Source organism: Elephas maximus, chromosome 2 (genome assembly GCF_024166365.1).
Source record: "Elephas maximus indicus isolate mEleMax1 chromosome 2, mEleMax1 primary haplotype, whole genome shotgun sequence".
Classification (NCBI taxonomy): Eukaryota; Metazoa; Chordata; class Mammalia; order Proboscidea; family Elephantidae; genus Elephas; species Elephas maximus.
The window spans coordinates 118,258,375-118,277,704 of record NC_064820.1 but is presented as its reverse complement, the minus strand read 5'-3'; the positions used below and the strand labels follow the sequence as shown (position 1 = coordinate 118,277,704).

Sequence of the window (19,330 nt, the reverse complement as noted above, 5' to 3'; positions counted from 1 at the left end):
CACTCCTTTCTTTACATATTGTCAATCGCTACTTTCAAGCTCAATGTTAGAGTTGAGTAGTTGTGATAGAAATCCTATAGCCTGGAAAATTTAAAATATTCTAAAATATTCTAGCCCCAAAGAATAAGTTCTAGGGCAAGGGTTCAACCATTTTGCCCAATCCTCAAAAATTCTAAGCTAAAATCCTTTCACACATTCTTATATTTTCATATGCAATGAAGTTTTGATATTAGCATACAAATATGAGGAAAGCAGTATCATTTACAGGATATCACTTTAATAAAGTTTACTTCTGTCTACTCAAACATTTGCAGTGATACACAATTTGAAATTGATAAATGAAAATTAACTGATAGCTATTTGGAACTTTAAAATAAAAAAATGAGTAACATTAAACTTAGTTCTGGGTTTTTAATGCTAACCATTCATGTACATGGCAAATCACAAAAGACATGGTTTATGAACAGAATCAATCAATACCATGACAAATCCTTGCACTTAGAATGAGGGACATTAACGTAGTGGGTGGAGAACTAGGCGTACAGCCTATATACAGACAGTCCACTCTGGGCAAACAACGGACTTTCACTTCATCAGCCCTATCCATCATTATCACAATCACTTAGAGAACAAAAACGCAATATCACCTTAGAAAAGCCATTCTTATGCCTCTGATTATTCAGTTTTCTATTTTGATGTCTTGCTTCATCTGTTAGGTATTTCTCCTGGCTTTTCTCTTACATATTAAATGATTTCACATTACATAACATTTTGAATATATTATGCTATTTGGCAAAAACTAAATCATTATCAAAGAGTAAGCATTTATAAAGATCAAGTACACTTTGGTCTTCTTGTTCTGCAAAAAAATTAGATTTCTTAACATCTAGATTTCATTATTTTATGCTGAGTTACTGAGTAGAACTACGTGCCAGACACTTTGGTAGACAATGGGGATAGGGCCAAAACACAAAATATGGCCAGGAGGTTTCCAGTTTGTGCTGTGCACACATGCATGTATGTACAAAACAATCTAATACTTAAACAATTTCAGAGGAAAAATTGAGTAGCTCAAAGAGAAGAGTATCAAATAAAAGATGTAAGCAAATTTCTGTTTCCTTAAGAGGCGAAAACAGAGTTTCAATGGATACCGTTTAAAAAGTAGTGGTTCTCAGACCTATTCCACACTTTCCTCACTTCTTAGTGTTAAAACACATGAGAAAAAGATCCATGCCTTTTCTGTATCATCTGCTTCTGCCTGATCAAGGACTACCAATATCTCCAAGTCACAGATAGGTAGGCAGAGGATCCTGGGGCAAAAGATCAGGTAAGAGAAGCCCAATTTTCATTTCAGCGATGACCTGATAAGCAACAGTTAACTGAGTGATGTGGAAGATAAGCATGGTATTCCTGGCATCACCAGGTTGGGTCTAGACTCAGCAGTCATGGTTTTTCCTTCTTCACATTCTGGGAGATTCTAGACCATGTTTTTTAGCACTAGAAAAGACAGTTGGATTGGCAGATGCATCAGGTAAGGCATGAATTGAGTGGGCATGGGTATCTATGAAATGTGAAAGGTTTCATGCTACTGAGAGGAGGCAGTGTCTCTAATATGTCAGATCAGAAAACCAGCCATCTACTCTTCTCAGCAGGATACAAATAACATTATGACTAATAGGAGGCAGGAGCATGCACTGCTGAAAACTGCAGTGGCTCTTCTGTTATTAGACATTCCTTTTAAGAAATATTCAAATGTTTCATAAGGTGGATTTAATTCACCTCTAAAACAGGGGTTTAATGAAGATGATGGGGGAAAAGCTAATTCCTCTTCTCATAAAAGAAAAGAAAAAATAACAGACATAAATACATAAATATAAAGCTTTTCAATGCTGTAGTCTTTTTATTCTAAATAAATACAGCCTTGAAAATGAAAAAATAAAAATAATGTATGTGCAGCCAAATAGCTCTGGGCAGACTGATGTCCCCCCAGCCCTATTTTGGAGCAGCAGCCCCAGAAAGGCCCAGATGAGGTAGCTGGCACTAGCTCCCAGGAGTAAGTTTCACCTTGGCTCCATGATGGTTTACACAGTGGTCTTTTGCAGCTGATACACAGACACCACACTATACATACAGAAGAATGATCACCATTTGCTTTTACCCTAGTCAAGCCTTTTCAATTTACACTTTCTTTAACCCATCTATTCCTTCACCTGTCTCTGTTTACTTTTGCTCATCTAATGTGCCTTAGAGTCCAACTCCTTCCTCTACAACTGGATAATATTTTACAACTATGCATAATTTGAACCATCATTTTCTCAAAGGCATTCACATCTCTTAATTTAACCTTACAGCCACTGTCTGTGAGATTGGTATTGCTTTCCCCCTTTTAATAGACGAAGGGGAAAAAAACCTTTGGATATTAAGAAATATACTTTTTTTTTTCCTGAAAGATAATTATTTTTGCCTTTAAATTTGATTTTTATTATAGAAAAAATGGAAATGTGTCCACTTTAGGTAAATAAATATGCAGGCCTTGAGATGTAAGAGAAGCAGTGAAGAGATACTTTCATTGTTGCTACTCTGAACTCCTAGTCACTGGAGACTAGCACCAAGCTGTATTTAATGTTCCTGTTATCTTATCTCAAATGTTACAGTGAGCTCTTGGCTAGACAGCAAAACTTCCAAAAGACAAAATCAGTTACTATCCTGATTTTCTTCCTTAAGAAAAATGTCCAAAGGAAATGGGTTTCTTTTTATTAATGGTGATTTTACAAATTTCTTTTAGATGGAATTAAGGCCATTTCTCAAAACAATGAAAATATATTTTCTCTTTCTTTTTCCAATTGTCATTATTATTTGTGAGACCATAAAGAAGTTACCAAGGCTGATACAATTTGTTTTAAGACTTCAAAGGAAGTACTTAACCATTAACGTGGTTGCTAAAGTAGTAAGTAAATTAAACAAATGAACATTATTCCAGAGTTATTTTTCTGTCAAATGGGATTATCAGAACTAGAAATTACAAATATTGGGTACTACTATCAAAAAATAAAAGTAATTTCTAAAAGTGCCTTGTTATTTTAAAAATATACAGGCAAAACGAGCTGTGCATTTTCAAATACATATATGCAGAGTTAAAAAAAAAACAAAAAAAACAACAGAACTATCCTATGTTCTTATCCTGTTCTCAAATACGTATTTCACTGATTCATTGATTAATTCAAGGTTTCACTGATTCACTTATACATTTATTCATTCATTTGCATCTATCATTCCCACATTGTTCTTTCCAGGTCAGACCTTTCCCTGGAATTCTAGGTCTAAATAGTCATCTAACTACTCAAGAACTTCACAAATACTTCACAGGCACTTCAGATTCAACATGCCCTAAATTAAACTCCTAATTTTCATTCACTTTCCTGCAAACATCCTCCTCTCCCAGGGTTTCCTGAGCAAAGAGAGCCCTCAGAATCCAGCTGCACAAACCAGAGACTTGGAATATGTCTTGATACTTCCTCTCCTGAAAACTCCCCTACTATTGTTCTCTCCACTACCCTCTCCACACAGTAGCCAGAATGACCTGCATGGGACATGAATCTGATCTCTCTTACTGAAAACCCTACAGTGGTTTCCCATTGCCCTCAGGGTCAAGACCAACCTCCTGAACCTGGCCTACCTTCACAGGTCACATCTCAAGTCAGTAAGGTCTTTTTCAATTGAGTCATAATTTGTATTTCTTTCATTCTCCTTCCCACCTCCATGCTACTTCCCCTCCTAACTGATCTTTTCTACTCTTCTAGTCCTGTAGTTAAATTATTTTCACTTCCACCTTCCTTTAGTTAATTCTTAACTTTTAGTTCAAATATCACTTCCTCAGGGACGCCTTCCATGGCCTCTTGATGGGGTCATATCCTGCTTTTAAATGTTCTCTTTATGAATATTAATGAATGTCTTGCTCACTAGATGGTCAGCTCCATGAGGATGGGGACCACATCTGATTTGCTCAGCATTTTATCCTCAGCTTACCTACCATGTACCTGACATACAGAAAGCTCTTAGTATATAGTTAGCATCTCATATTAAACTAACATTTATGGAGCACCTGGAGTCCCTGGCTGGTGGAAACGGTTAACACACTGGGCTACTATCCAAGAGGCTGGCAGTTTGCGTCCACAGAGGCACCTTGGAAGAAAGCCCTGGTAATCTACTTCCAAAAAATCAGCCACTGAAAACCATATGGAGTGCAGTTCTACTCTGATATGCATGGACACCTACAATGTGACTTATTTTCAATACCCAGATGCTTACAAAATGAGTAGATAATGTATTCTTTTTTTAAAAATAATTTTTATTGCGCTTTAAGTGGAAGTTTACAAATCAAGTCAGTCTGTCACATATAAGCTTATATACACCTTACTACATACTCCCATTTACTCTCCCCCTAATGATTCAGCCTGCTCCCTCCTTCCAGTCTCTCCTTTCGTGATCATTTTGCCAGTTTCTAACCCTCTCTACCCTCCCATCTCCCCTCCAGACAGGAGATGCCAACACAGTCTCAAGTGTCCACCTGATACAAGTAGCTTACTCTTCATCAGCATCTTTCTCCTATTCACTGTCCAGTCCCTTCCATGTCTGATGAGTTGTCTTTGGGAATGGTTCCTGTCCTGGGCCAACAGAAGGTTTGGGGACCATGACCGCTGGGATTCCTCTAGTCTCAGTCAGACCATTAAGTCTGGTCTTTCTATGAGAATTTGGGGTCTGCATCCCACTGTTCTCCTGCTCCCTCAGGGGTTCTCTGTTGTGCTCCCTGTCAGGGCAGTCACTGGTTGTGGCCGGGCACCATCTAGTTCTTCTGGTCTCAGGAAGATGTAAGTCTCTAGTTCATGTGGCCCTTTCTGTCTCCTGGGCTCATAGCTATCATGTGATCTTGGTGTTCTTCATTCTCCTTTGATCCAGGTGGGTTGAGACCAATTGATGCATCTTAGATGGCCGCTTGTTAGCATTTAAGACCCCAGATGCCACACTTCAAAGCGGGATGCAGAATGTTTTCATAATAGAATTTATTTTGCCAATTGACTAAGAAGTCACCTTAAGCCATAGTCCCCAAACCCCTACCCTTGCTCTGCTGACCTTCGAAACATTCAGTTTATCCTGGAAACTTCTTTGCTTTTCGTCCAGTCCAGTTGAGCTGACCTTCCCTGTATTGAGTATTGCCCTTCTCTTCACCTAAAGTAGTTCTTATCTACTAACTAATCAGTAAATAACCCTCTCCCACCCTCCCTCCCTCCCCCCTCTCGTAACCACAAAAGAATGTGTTCTTCTCAGTTTATACTATTTCTCAAGATCTTATAATAGTGGTCTTATACAATGTTTGTCTTTTTGCATCTGACTATTTTTTTTTTTTTAATTTCACTCAGCATAATGCCTTCCAGGTTCCTCCATGTTATGAAATGTTTCACAGATTCGTCACTGTTCTTTATCGATGCGTAGTATTCCATTGTGTGAATATATCACAATTTATTTAACCATTCATCCGTTGATGGACACCTTGGTTGCTTCCAGCTTTTTGCTATTGTAAACAGAGCTGCAATAAACATGGGTGTGCATATATCTGTTCGTGTAGAGGCTCTTATTTCTCTAGGGTATATTCCGAGGAGTGGGATTTCTGGGTTATATGGTAGTTCTATTTCTAACTTTTTAAGAAAATGCCAGATAGATTTCCAAAGTGGTTGTACCATTTTACATTCCCACCAGCAGTGTATAAGAGTTCCAATTTCTCCGCAGCCTCTCCAACATTTATTATTTTGTGTTTTTTGGATTAATGCCAGCCTTGTTGGAGTGAGATGGAATCTCATCGTAGTTTTAATTTGCATTTCTCTAATGGCTAATGATCGAGAGCATTTTCTCATATATGTGTTAGTTGCCTGAATATCTTCTTTAGAGAAGTGTGTGTTCATATCCTTTGCCCACTTTTTGATTGGGTTGTTTGTTTTTTGTGGTTGAGTTTTAACCGAATCATATAGATTTTAGAGATCAGGCGCTGGTCGGAGATGTCATAGCTGAAGATTTTTTCCCAATCTGTAGGTGGTGTTTTTACTCTTTTGGTGAAGTCTTTAGATGAGCATAGGTGTTTGATTTTTAGGAGCTCCCAGGTATCTGGTTTCTCTTCGTCATTTTTAGTAATGTTTTGTATTGTTCATGCCTTGTATTAAGGCTCCTAACGTTGTTTTTTTTTTTTTCTTCCATGATCTTTATTGTTTTAGTCTTTATGTTTAGGTCTTTGATCCACTTGGAGTTAGTTTTTGTGCATGGTGTGAGGTATGGGTCCTGTTTCATTTTTTTGCAAATGGATATCCAGTTATGCCAGCACCATTTGTTAAAAAGACTATCTTTTCCCCAATTAACTGACACTGGGCCTTTGTCAAATATCAGCTGCTCATATGTGGATGGATTTATATCTGGGTTCTCAATTCTGTTCCATTGGTCTATGTGCCTGTTGTTGTACCAGTACCAGGCTATTTTGACTACTGCGGCTGTATAATAGGTTCTAAAATCAGGTAGAGTGAGGCCTCCCACTTTCTTCTTCTTTTTCTGTAATGCTTAACTTATCCGGGGCTTCTTTCCCTTCCATATGAAGTTGGTGATTTGTTTCTCCATCACATTAAAAAATGCCAGTGGAATTTGGATCGGAAGTGCATTGTATGTATAGATGGCTTTTGGTAGAATAGACATTTTTACTATGTTAAGTCTTCCTATCCGTGAGCAAGGTATGTTTTTGCACTTATGTAGGTCCCTTTTAGTTTCTTGCACTAGTACTTTGTAGTTTTCTTTGTATAGGTCTTTTCCATCTTTGGTAAGATTTATTCCTAAGTATTTTATCTTCTTGGGGGCTACTGTGAATGGTATTGATTTGGTGATTTCCTCTTCAATGTTCTTTTTGTTGATGTAGAGGAATACCAGTGATTTTTGTATGTTTATCCTATAACCTGACACTCTGCCGAACTCTTCTATTAGTTTCAGTAGTTTTCTGGAGGATTCCTTAGGGTTTTCTGTGTATAAGATCACGTCATCTGCAAATAGAGATAATTTTACTTCTTCCTTGCCAATCTGAATGCCCTTTATTTCTGTGCCTAGCCTAATTGCTCTGGCTAGGACCTCTAGCACAATGTTGAATAAGAGTGGTGATAAAGGTCATCCTTGTCTGGTTCCCCTTCTCAAGGGAAATGCTTTCAGGCTCTCTCCATTTAGGGTGATGCTGGCTGTTGGCTTTGTATAGATGCCCTTTATTATGTTGAGGAATTTTCCTTCAATTCCTATTTTGCTGAGAGTTTTTATCATGAATGGGTGTTGGACTTTGTCAAATGCCTTTTCCGCATCAATTGATAAGATCATGTGGTTTTTGTCTTTTGTTTTATTTACATGGTGGATTACATTAATGGTTTTTCTAATATTAAACCAACCTTGCAGATAATGTATTCTTTAATAAAATTAGGGGAATGATGAAACCTGCTAAGATAAAGTAAAAGCTCAATTAGGAAATCTCTTAAAAATTAAGTTTATTTTTAATAAAGTTGGTCATATAAAAGAAATTTAATAAATATTCTCAGTATTTGTTGGTAAATTCTTACAACAGTACACTACTTTTTTCTTTCTAATATCAAAGTCCTTCAGAAACCCCAACTCATTGTTTATCAAGCTATCAAGATAGTTTTATATCTTTATCTTACTTCTCTCATTTTTCTTGAGAGTAGGGAGCATGTCTGAATAGTGCTTCACAAAAAGAAGGCACTCAGTACATGGTGTTTGCTAGATTTAATCTGTGGGGCACAGAAACGTTTTAGAGATTATGAATAAAATAAAAAAATTTCACCAAGAAAGTTTATATGATATCATAAAAGCAAAAATATGGAAACCCCAATAATCTGTTTCTACTAGGATAATGTACTTAAGTATAAATATGATTTGAAAATTGTATTCTTCTTTTATTCACATGATACATATTTGAAAGCAAATAAGTCTTAAAAATGTGTAACATAGCACAATGTGATTAAAAAAAAGGCAAGTCTTAAATTACGTACCAAGTAAGTTTTAGTTTGGTTATAAGGAGGTTTATAGGCTGTATTTCAGGCTATATGGTAATGTCCTGCCTGGGGGTTTAAAAAAGATTTTAAGTAACAGATAAAATTGTTTTACTTTTATTCCTTCATTAATTTATGTAAGTAAATAAAGGACTAATTTTAAAGAGACATAATGGGAATTTTAAGAATGAAGACATATTACTCAATGAGAATTAAAGCTACTTGTTACTGACTACACCCTACCCAATTGTTCTCTATATCAGAAGGTAAGGAACTAAGAATACTGTGACTATTTAGCCAAAGCATTCACAATTTCATGTTATTTACATAATGAGTGGGCAAAAGGCAGGTAAGGGAGAAGGACAGTAAATGCAATACAGGCCCACCGAGTACTCTAAGACATAATAATACATCTGAGTTTACTGCCACTTATTTTGAAGCACATGTTAAAAATTAATATTTTCTGGCAATGTTATAAACACTATTGCTTTCTTAAGCCCTGACCAGAATCAATATAACAAATAACTACTGTTAGATGAAAAATGGATGGAAACAGTATAGTATTCACCTCCCATGGCCCCTGGAGGATGACAGCCTTCTGAAAAGAACATTGTCTGACCTGATACTGTCAAACTAAAACTCTGGAATGATCACGTTCAAACAATTCAAAAAGTGTCATAAGCATCTCAAAGCTTTCATACTGACTTCTGACAGAAAAAGGATTTTGGTCTGACTGTATAATGCATACAGGTTTGTATCAGATATATTCTTCCTTCATCAGTGCCTTTTAAAAATGAATCAGCAGAAAGTAAAAATGAAGAATTAACATTTATAGGTTAAACAGTTTATAATTATTTGGGAAATCCTTAGTCTTCTAATGACAATCGGCACTCTGGATAGCATTAATCCATCTATTCATTCATTCATTCATACCTTGGCTGTTTATCAAGCTGCTACTATGTGAAAAGCACCGACTTAAAAATGTTCACAGAAAATCAGCACAGGTTCCTTCCCCACAAAAAGTAATAGAGAAAGTTCAGCATTAAAAGTTCAATTTAAGAAAGCTAAATAGGCAAGTGTTTGTTTTCTTAAACCAGTTGCCGTCAAACCGATTTTGATTCATGGTGACCCCATGTGCATCAGAGTGTAACTGTGCTCTATAGGGTTTTCAGTAGTTGATTTTTTTCAGAAGTTGATTGTCAGTCCTTTCTTCTGAGATGTCTCTGGGTAGACTCGAACCTCTAACCTTTCAGTCAACTGACTGTGCCACCCTGGGATGCCCAGCAAGTGCTTCTTTGTATAATAATAACAATAGCGGCCCATAAGAAGCAGACAAAAACATACCAAACAGTCTAAGCTATTTTTTTTAAAGAATTTAATATTTATTATAACAGAGGTAATTTTATCTTATGGTACATAACTTTACTTCAGGAGAGGATGACCTCTTGTATACTAAACATAATAGCAAGTCAATGACATCTTCTCTTTCATGTCACTTTGGTTCCACAGATGATATTAATTCTGTAAGGGAAAACCTTGCTCACTCAGGCATGATCTTCTGGCATTATTAACTAGCAACACTACAGAGTTATTCACTTCAGTGACTAATAATTAATTTTGTTCATCTACTAGTTCCCAAACCAAAGCTCTGGGTGGAAAGATGACCCTTTAGAATTACACAAAGATTTAATTTTACTTATCTCTCTATATCATTATCATTGGGTCCACTGGGTCCATGAACTGGGATACTATCTGCAAAGTACACTTCTTAAAGATCTATAACTTATTTGGGAAATGTATGTTGAATTTAAATACAAAAAATTGCAGATGAGCCCTCGAGTGCCATTCATTTCAAGGCCAATTTCTTTCATTACCAGAATTACGAAGTAGGTATGGTAGAATGAAAATGTCAGAGGCAGTGGTACCCGTCCATCTTGCTCATGGCTATATCACTAGCACAGTTGTCAGCATATAGTAGGCTCTCAGTAAAAAGGAGCTACATGTTATACTTTTATCTGGTTTATTACGGTTTGAAGCAGTAATGTTAGGATTGTCAGAATTACTTTTAAAAATGGAAACTGTCATATGGCTAGCTGAATTTATAAGAATACAGCAAGATCATTTTTTAAGCCTCTGTGAGAATACGGCTCTATCCTCAACATACATCCAAAATTTGACCACTTCTCATGATCTCCACCACTATCATCCTGATCCAAGATCTCATCATCTCTCGTTAGATTACTGCAAGAGTCCTTCTTGCTTCTAAACTTGTTCCCCCTAAAATCTATTTTCAAAAAACCAACTTATCCTTTAAGGACTTGGGACAGATCAAGTTGCTCTTCCAATGGTTATCCATCTCATGCAGACTAAAAGTCAAAGGCCTTACAGTGACTGACTTACAAGACCATTATGATCTGGCCACCTAATTATTGTTACTGTCTTGTGCCCCTGAGTCGATTCTGACTCATGATGACCACATGTGTTACAGAGTAGACCTGCTCCATTAAGGAAGCAGATCACCAGACTTTCTCCTCTGCAGTGCTACTGCGGGGATTCGAACTGCCAATCTTTTGGTTACCAGCTAAGCGTAAACTATTTGGCCACCCAGGGACGCCTAATAACCAACCTCACTTTCTACCTGCCTATTGGTCTTCTTTAGGCATACCAAATATGCTCTTGGCTCAAGGCCTTTTCATACTTGCTACCCCATTATCGGGAATGGTCCTCTCACTGATATTTACTTGGCTCACTCCCTTACCACCTTTAGGTCTTCTCTTACCACCAGTGCCCTCCTCCACACCCCCAATCCCTTTTGTTCTATTTTAGGATTCTCTGTATCACTTATCACCACATAGAATATTTTATATTTACTTGCTTATTATTTTTCATATGCGTCTATCATCTGCTTTCCCTCACTAGCGTAAGCTCTATCAGAGCAGAGTTTTGTTTCATTCACTGCTGCAGTCACAGTACCTAGAAAAAGTATGTGGACAAAACATAGTACTGGGAACACTTAGATAAAAGCGTAATGCAAGTAAGGTAGTAAACTGTGGGGAAATGGGCTGGAGATGGAGATAAACTGTTCAACTTTGCTTTTTCCACAGAATGAAGATGTGGCCTTGTTGACACTGAGTTTGGTACATATGTTTAAAGCATTAAACAAAGCCACACAGATTGTGTAAGTACTTCCTGTATGGTGTTGTAACTTCCATTATAGCGTAGCAAGAAAAGAGTCTCAGATTCAACAAGGCCCTATTCCGTGCAGACAATGTCATCCTTAGAAACCCTGGGAACCAAGGGAAACTGAATTAAGATAGCCTGCATTTGCTCTTGCTTTATGCGGTCATGCCAATCTTACAATGGTATGGTATGTATGATCTCTTCATGCTAAATTGTGGCCCTCTTGAAATGCTACAGGGATATTTCTTAGTGGGGAGCCTTGAGATACTCCTTTTCCTACTCAAGTAGTATATGCTTTGCCTTCTCTAACAAAATCAGTGCATCAGAGTGAACTGCCTGGCACCAACATTGTTTTGTAGCATCTAAGCATTTAATAAGTGCTTACTACATGTTTGGTACAGGTGTCTCCTTTGATTCTTGTAAAAAGTTCCATGAAATGAATATTATTACCCTCATTTTATATTAGAAAAAAAAGAATTACAGAAACACCATTCATTCATGCATTCATTTAATTATTCAATAAATATTTACTGAGCACCAGCCAGATGCTGGCATTGTTCTCTGTACTGAGGACTGAGTAATGAACAAAACAATGTCAATGTCCTCATGGAGTTTACATTCTAGTCAGGGGAGACAGGCAATAAAAAATGGAACAGTATTTTATTGTTTATTTATACACACGTATGCATATGTACATACATATATAAAATAAATGTTAGGTGATAATAACTGTGATTGTGATTAAAAAGAAATAAAGCAGGGTAAAGATTACAGGGAATGCTGAGGTGGGGGGAAGGGGTGTCTCAAAGTCACACAGCTAATATGTTGCAGAGCCAGGATTCAAACACAGAGCATTCCAATTCCAAATCTGTGGTCTTAACTACTATGCTGAAGCTGCTAAGTGGCTCTGAAATGCTAAGCCTCATGGATGTCAGTTGGCAATGTAGAGGGAGACAGTTTAGATTGTCATAGAAATACTTTCAAAGGGGAAACCTGGGAATGAAAAAGACATTTTATAGTGCATTTATATCCTACAAAATAAAAAATGAATAATACTTAAAAACAATAACTTGGCAAAAAAAAAAAAAAGTAATTCTCAAAATACCTAACAGATGGCACAGGCTTTTTTTGTCTCTAGTTCCGTAAGGTGATAGCTCCGATTTTGCCTTGGTTGCCAGGGCAGGAGATAATTTGTAATCTAGAAGGTTAAGCTTGTTTCTGTGTCATTCCAGTTTTAATGGATTCCCCAGAGACTAGGATTTCCATTTGACTAAAACTAATTTTAAAAAGCTAGGGTAATTTAGCATGAATCAGGTTTGACTTGATTCAACCAATGGTCACCCAAATATCTAGGGTAATCATGAACCTAACTCTACTGTTCCGAGATATGGACTTGGTATGAGCTAGGATTCAAGGACACTTCATAGACCAGCTTCAAGAAGGAGCCAACGTGCCAAAACTATACCATGGAACTGAGTGGGAATAAATCATCCCAAGAAACTATGAAGATAAACTATGTGAAGGATTCTTTTATTTCTACAATGAGACTTTCTCTAAATCAGCATTTATTAAATGGTTTTAAGTTCTGCTTCATAAGAGAGATTTCCACATTGTTCATCATACTCATGAAACATAAGAAACTGGGAAATGAATCTAAAATATAGTTTAAATTTTTGCTTAGTTTCACAGCGTTTGTCATCAGCTAGATCTAGGCTTGAATCTGCCTCTTGCTAGCTGTGCTGGACAAGTTACTTACTTTTTGTGTCTCAATTTGATCTATCATAAAATGGAGATAAGTAGTAATTTCCTCACAGAATTATGATGATTAAATGAGATAACGAAGGATTTGGCAAATAGTAAGACTCTGTGAAGAAACATATGACAGTCATCTTTTCAGGAGCCTACTTAGTTCATGTCCCATCTTCTGAGAACTCTTCCTCCGAATAGGCTCTTCCAGCTCTATGTGATCGCGATTCTGTACACTCTTCCCTGTCTACCTACAATATTGATTAAAACGGGTAAAACCTAATACAAGCTGGGCTAATCAATTTGTTCTTCCAAGAATCTGATATTAGAATTCAAAGGTTAATTAATTAGGCTATACAGGTGTTGGGCCTGGAAGGTTATATTGACTCAAATGTCATTTGTGGGCCCTCTGCAAATGGCGGCAGTGGAAAAGTAGTCTTTAGAGAGAGAAGGAAATGAAACAGTAATGCAAGGAGACGAAATGATGAAAGATCAAGTGGACACAGAAAGAGATGTTGCCTTAGCCCTTGACAGCTTCCCAGTTCCCAGTTCCAATGGCTCCTGAGGCTGGGGAACTTCCTGTCCTTGAGTTCTGTGAGATAACCCTGTTTTCTTACAATAAATCTACTTTTGCTAAAGTTAACTTAGACAGTTTCTGTTTCTTGGAATCAAATATACTCAAAGAGAAAAATGGTAATTCTAACCAGTTGTGATTTTAATGTAAAGGATCACTTTTTGGCATTCTAAACCTCAAATGTACTTACCTATAATTGACTGAATAAAAGTCAGAAATAATGAAAAGTAATGAACATCGGCCAGTTTCCCCTTCTATCATTTCTATCTAATATAAGACAAGACTAGCCCTAACCAAACCATGAAATAGCTTTTCTGTACTCTTATGCTTTTCCTTTCCTCTCCTTACTCCCTTAAGGACTTTCGTTCTGTTTGGTGGACTGCCTTGATTTCTGAACAGTGTCTTATATATGCTATATCTTTCCTACCACTAACCCTAAATCAAAAGCTATCTGTCTTCTGATCCATTACCCCAAATCTCTTATTTTTGTTTTCCAAAGAGGCAGCTAGCTACCCTGGCATGTTAACCTGAGCCAGCAATTTAATAGATTCTAATACAGGAAAAGGCCCCGTCTTCATCCCTGGAAATATACATGTGAGTTTAGAGAAAAACCCCTTAGTTAAAATGACTGAAAGTAGTGGAGGGAAATTCTGACACTGAATAAAGTTGTTGTTGTTGTTGTGTGCTGTTTAGTCTATTTTGACTCATAGTGACCCTATACAGCAGGGCAGAACTGCCCCATAAGGTGTCCATAGGGTCACTATGAGTTGGAATTGTCTCGATGGCAACGGGTTTGGTTTGGTATTTTTGCTGGTGGATTAGAACTGCTGGCCTTTTAATTAGCAATTGTAGCTCTTAATCACTGTGCCACCATGGCTCCCTGAATAAAGTAGCAGGATAAATAATTTTTAGACAGGTATTCTTGTGATATCCTTTGTATGACAATTATTCATATGCAAATACCAAACTGCACTACAAAAAAAGGTTAAACTAGAGAAGGACCATATATTTTTGACATATTTAAAATTATTTAGCAGTGGCACAGTGGTTAAAGCAGTCGGCTGCTAACTGAAAGGTTGGCAATTCGAGCCCACAATTGGCTCTGTGGGAGAAAGACTTGGCAGTCTGCTTCCGTAAAGATTACAGCCTTGTTAACCCATGGGGCAGTTCTATTCTGACTTTTAGGGTTGCTATGAATTGGAATTGACTCGATGGCAACAGCCTTTTTTTTTTTTCTTTTTATTGACTCAACTGCAACAGGTTTTTTTTTTTGTTGTTGTTGTTCTCTCTGTACCGTAGCAATATCGGTTTAAAAACTAAAACATAAAATACAGCTCAATATATTAAAAAATGTAATCAAATGCTGGAATGAGAAAATCAGTCATAAATGCTTAGTCAACTACCTGAGATTATCACATCTCTATGCTAATCCTGTGTTTTTAATTAACAGATAAACAGAAGGGGATATCTAAACAATAGTGTATAAAACTTGAAAAAAATTAATTTTCGAGCTCTAATTTTTTTTTTTTAATTAAATATAGAGGCAATAACAAAATACTGCTGCATTTCAGCAGCTATTCTTTAAAAAACAACAAAAAAACACTTTGGTATGTCTTTCTAAAATAACATTTCATAGGCTTCAGCACCCTGTTCTGTTTTCACTCATGAGCATAAAGAGTCTAGATGCTAACTATAAACTGAGCTGTCATACTAGGTACCTTTTGTCCTGAATCTCGTAATTGGTCAAAAGATGCTTTTATTATGGAAAGCCATAGAGTAGAGTGTAGTGATTCAGCGTGTGGGCACAGAATCAAAGTGCTAGGATTCAGAAATGATGAAGGTTTAAAAATCATCGAATGAAAATATTTCACTTAGCTTATTTTGTCTTTATATTACCATTTAAATGAGATGAAGTATCCTTTTTCTTTAAAGTACATTTCAAGGCTTAGGAAAAGCTCAGATGCTAGGTAATAAATTCTAGTTAAAAATAGAGAAAAACCTCAAAAAACTCTGGGGAAAAATGTATATGATCAATATAATGCCAAATCTTTAAAAAAAAAAAAAATTTTTTTTTTTAAATCTTTAGCCTCGTAAAATATGAAGTCTCAAAAAAACAAAAATAGAATCGGCATCTTGTATTTATAGTAAAAAGTACACACAGCTAAGTCTTATCAGAAGTCAATGAATGAGACAATCTTCTTCCAGAATACATTTAAGTAAAATGAAATATTGTTCAATTCTGGGCAACCTTAGCTTTATTGAATTAGTTTTTCCTAATGAAATTTAAAAGTAAAGTTAGTGCCATACTGTCATGGATTGAATTGTGTCACCAAAAAAGGTATGTATCAATTTGGCTGGGCCATGATTCCCCATATTGTGTGACTCTCCACGACTTTGTCATCTGGTGTGATTTCCTATGTGTTATAAATCCTGCCTCTATGATGTTAATGAGGGGAGATGGGAGGCAGTTGTGTTGATGAGGCAGGACTCATCCTACGGGACTGGACTGCGTCTTGAGCCCGTTTCTTTTGGGATATAAAAGAGAGAGGTGAGCAGAGAGAAAGGGGGACCTCATACCACCAAGAAAGCAGTGCTGGGAGCAGAGGGCATCCTTTGGACCTGGGGTTCCTGCACAGAGGAGCTCCTAGTCCAGGGGAGGATTTCCTCCAGAAAGCCTACCCCTAGAGCTGATGCCCTGAATTTGAACTTCTAGCCTACTTTATTGTGAGGAAAATAATTTCTCTTTCTTAAAGCCATCCACTTGCAGTTATTTCTGTTCAACCAGCACTAGATAACCAAGACACAGATTTAGAAAGAAATTCAGACAACATTTATAAGATCATACAAAATTTTAAGCATCTTTAAATTTTTCACTTTGATTTATGAGAAATACATTATGTAATTCATAGACACGCATCTATTTTAGTAACATTTTGGGATGTCAAGAACGTGCTTTGCCGCCTTTTCTTACTACTTAAAAAAAAATTTTTTTTTCAATCATGTTTTAAATTATTTTAATTCATTTTCGAAAAACCTAATCGGAAATCTTTGCAATGAGGAAAAAAAAAGAAAACCTCACTGTAGTAAATTCTACATACATTTTTTGGTATTTCTTAGAGGATATATATACACAATGCATCTTGAATGTGTCTTTTAACTACGATTCAACCAAAATTCCATGGCAACCACTATTGCTACTATAGATAGAGTTGCACAGGTTGACCCATAGGGATAGGGTTCTACAGCACAATTGACTACTAAAAAAAATTCAGCACAAATAATGCTTTATATTCTCATTATAATGTCATGTATTGGTGAGGTGCTAACATGAAAAGAAGGAAAAATGAATTCATCCAAATAGCACTTGCATTAGTTTAAAGAGGAACAAAAGACCACTGGTTAGAGATATAAAAAAATTCATCCAGGAATCATGATTAACAACGGAAATAAGATCATATAGCTTAGAAGAAATCAATGGAAATGATTATGGCAAAATATTACATCATTGCTATATCATGGCTAGTAAGAAAAAACGTATCAAAAAGTTAAAAATAAGGGAAATGTTTTTAAGGAGAATAAAGACCAAAAAAAAAAAAAGAGATTCTATGCTGAGGGTGACAGATTGTGACCTGTGTGCTAACTAACACTCACTAGCATCCTGGCAGACATGGCTAATGGATTGCTGTACTCCTTTTAGCTAAGCCTGGAATCCTCAACATGCGCCACAGAGAGCTACTACCAACCACTGGACGTTGGAGCTAAAGCTGAAACTTATTTGTTAAACCTGCAGTCAGTGACACTGTTGAAGATGTTCAAACAGGAAACCTTCCCAGCAGACAAACTTCCTATGCACAACCTGCTAGGATATGTGGTCAAGCAAGGGTTGATTTTCAAGTTTATGAATGCATGAAAATTCTTCAAAAGGAAACCGGGAAAATAATATTACAGCAGATTATGTCATGATTTGGTGAACAGGATATATTTTTAAAAGCTAACAGCCACCTACAAACTAGAATGGCTTCTATGGTGATGCCACAGGCATTTAAAAAAATATAGTTACTGATTTACAAAGAAAGCAATCACTACAAAGCAGCAAGAAATTGAAACAGTTCCCTCAATTGCAAGCAAAGTACTGGAAGTTAAAGTTAGAAGTAACTGACAAATTCATGAAATAGTTTTAATAATTTGTATTTATTGTGGCTTAAAGCCCAGATGGTCTAATGGTTTGAAAAAGAATCTGAGACAAAATGTAAAACTATAGTAGAGAATTTGATGCTGAATTTGAAACTCAAAGTAGCATCAATTCCTGAGCAATGCAAATTAGATTCTTCTCTAAATAGACAGCAAAACTCTTTAAGGTTACCTTCAAAAAAATTTTTGCCTCTAAAAAAATTAAAGATAGTGCAATTTTCAACTAAAATCAAAAGCTTTTTAAGTCATTAGAAAAATCTAGTATAATGCAGTTTAAGCCATATTCATAGAAAGTACAACAGAAATATGACAATGACATAGAATGACAATGAATACTAAGAAAATTTTTTTTTTTTGGAAAATTAAGCTAAAATATCCATTGAGATTAAATAAATGTATATTTCAGGTGAAGGTAACTTTGTTCTCCTATAATTATACAACTCTACTAGAATGTTAAGTCAAAGGGTGTACAATAAGTCACATCAGAGAAAAGTGTATTCACTCATTGAGCTTGGATAAAGGCCACCACAGTTCAATCTGACAATGAACTCTGCTGTGCATGAGGCAGGTACTGTGTGATGTTTCCAGTGAATAAGAACTGCATCAATTCTTCACTTCATTTTGTTTATATACATTCATTACATTTGTCATATTTAGGATCTGACATGAATTCTGAAAGAGATCTTAAGCTCTGTTGACTTGGCCATAAAGAACAGTTTCAGCTACCAGCAACTAAAACTACAATCTATAAAGCATTAAGAACAGGTGACTATGAGTGATCAGAGAAAGTTTTCTAAAATCAACTTTGAAATAAATAGTATGCTAAAACCTTTCATCCTTGGCCAAATTCACGGTTGGAAATTGTTGTTTTATTCTTATGTTTTTCCATAATTTTATATGTAATTTCTTTAGAAAAATGAGAAAAGGTAACACATTAGACAATCTTATTTTGTTATAAAGCTAAGGTGACTGTTGCTGGTTATATTAGTAAACTGTGTACATTCTACATCACTGTTATTCTTGATTATAATAAAACAAATTCTAATTAGTAAGCAAGTCATTCTCTAATTAGGAGCATTTCTCTCAAGAAAGCTATGAGAAAAATGTTTCTGTTAGCTATATAAATAACTACCAGAATGCTTTCACATATGAAATGAAAACCAACAAGAATCTACATAACTTTTCTAGTCTATTAACAAAATCAGAAAATGCTTTAAAAAAGCTCTCCTTACCTGTGTATACAGTTTTTACTCTCAAGATATGCCATTCCAGCAGCAGCATCTAATGAAAATTTCACCAACTGTTTGAGTTTTAGTTCATCCTTCTTCTTTCTCAGGTAAGAGAGGAAATCACCTCCTAGAAGAAATGACGGGTGAACAATGAGACAAAATTATAATAAAAGTCACATTTATCATGATACGAGATACCAGACAGAACAAAAAGCATTAGATATTTGGCCGTGCTTTTTGCCCAATTTGTTTGAGGTGAGAATAAAAGAAAATATGAAAGCAACACATCTTATTAGAAAGCAGACACCATAAACTCTCCTAGATATAGTTAA

General features: G+C 36.1%; 1 protein-coding gene across 8 annotated transcripts in view; it reads right to left on the bottom strand.

Moving 5' to 3' along the window:
• FER (FER tyrosine kinase) overlaps nucleotides 1–19,330 on the bottom strand; it is a 477,482-nt gene that overhangs the window by 105,792 nt on the left and 352,360 nt on the right. For all 8 annotated transcript variants that reach the window (XM_049857769.1, XM_049857753.1, XM_049857743.1 and 5 more), the window contains one exon: nucleotides 19,002–19,125. In XM_049857769.1, the coding sequence (XP_049713726.1) occupies nucleotides 19,002–19,125 (124 nt within the window). The remainder of the gene's footprint in view (nucleotides 1–19,001; nucleotides 19,126–19,330) is intronic.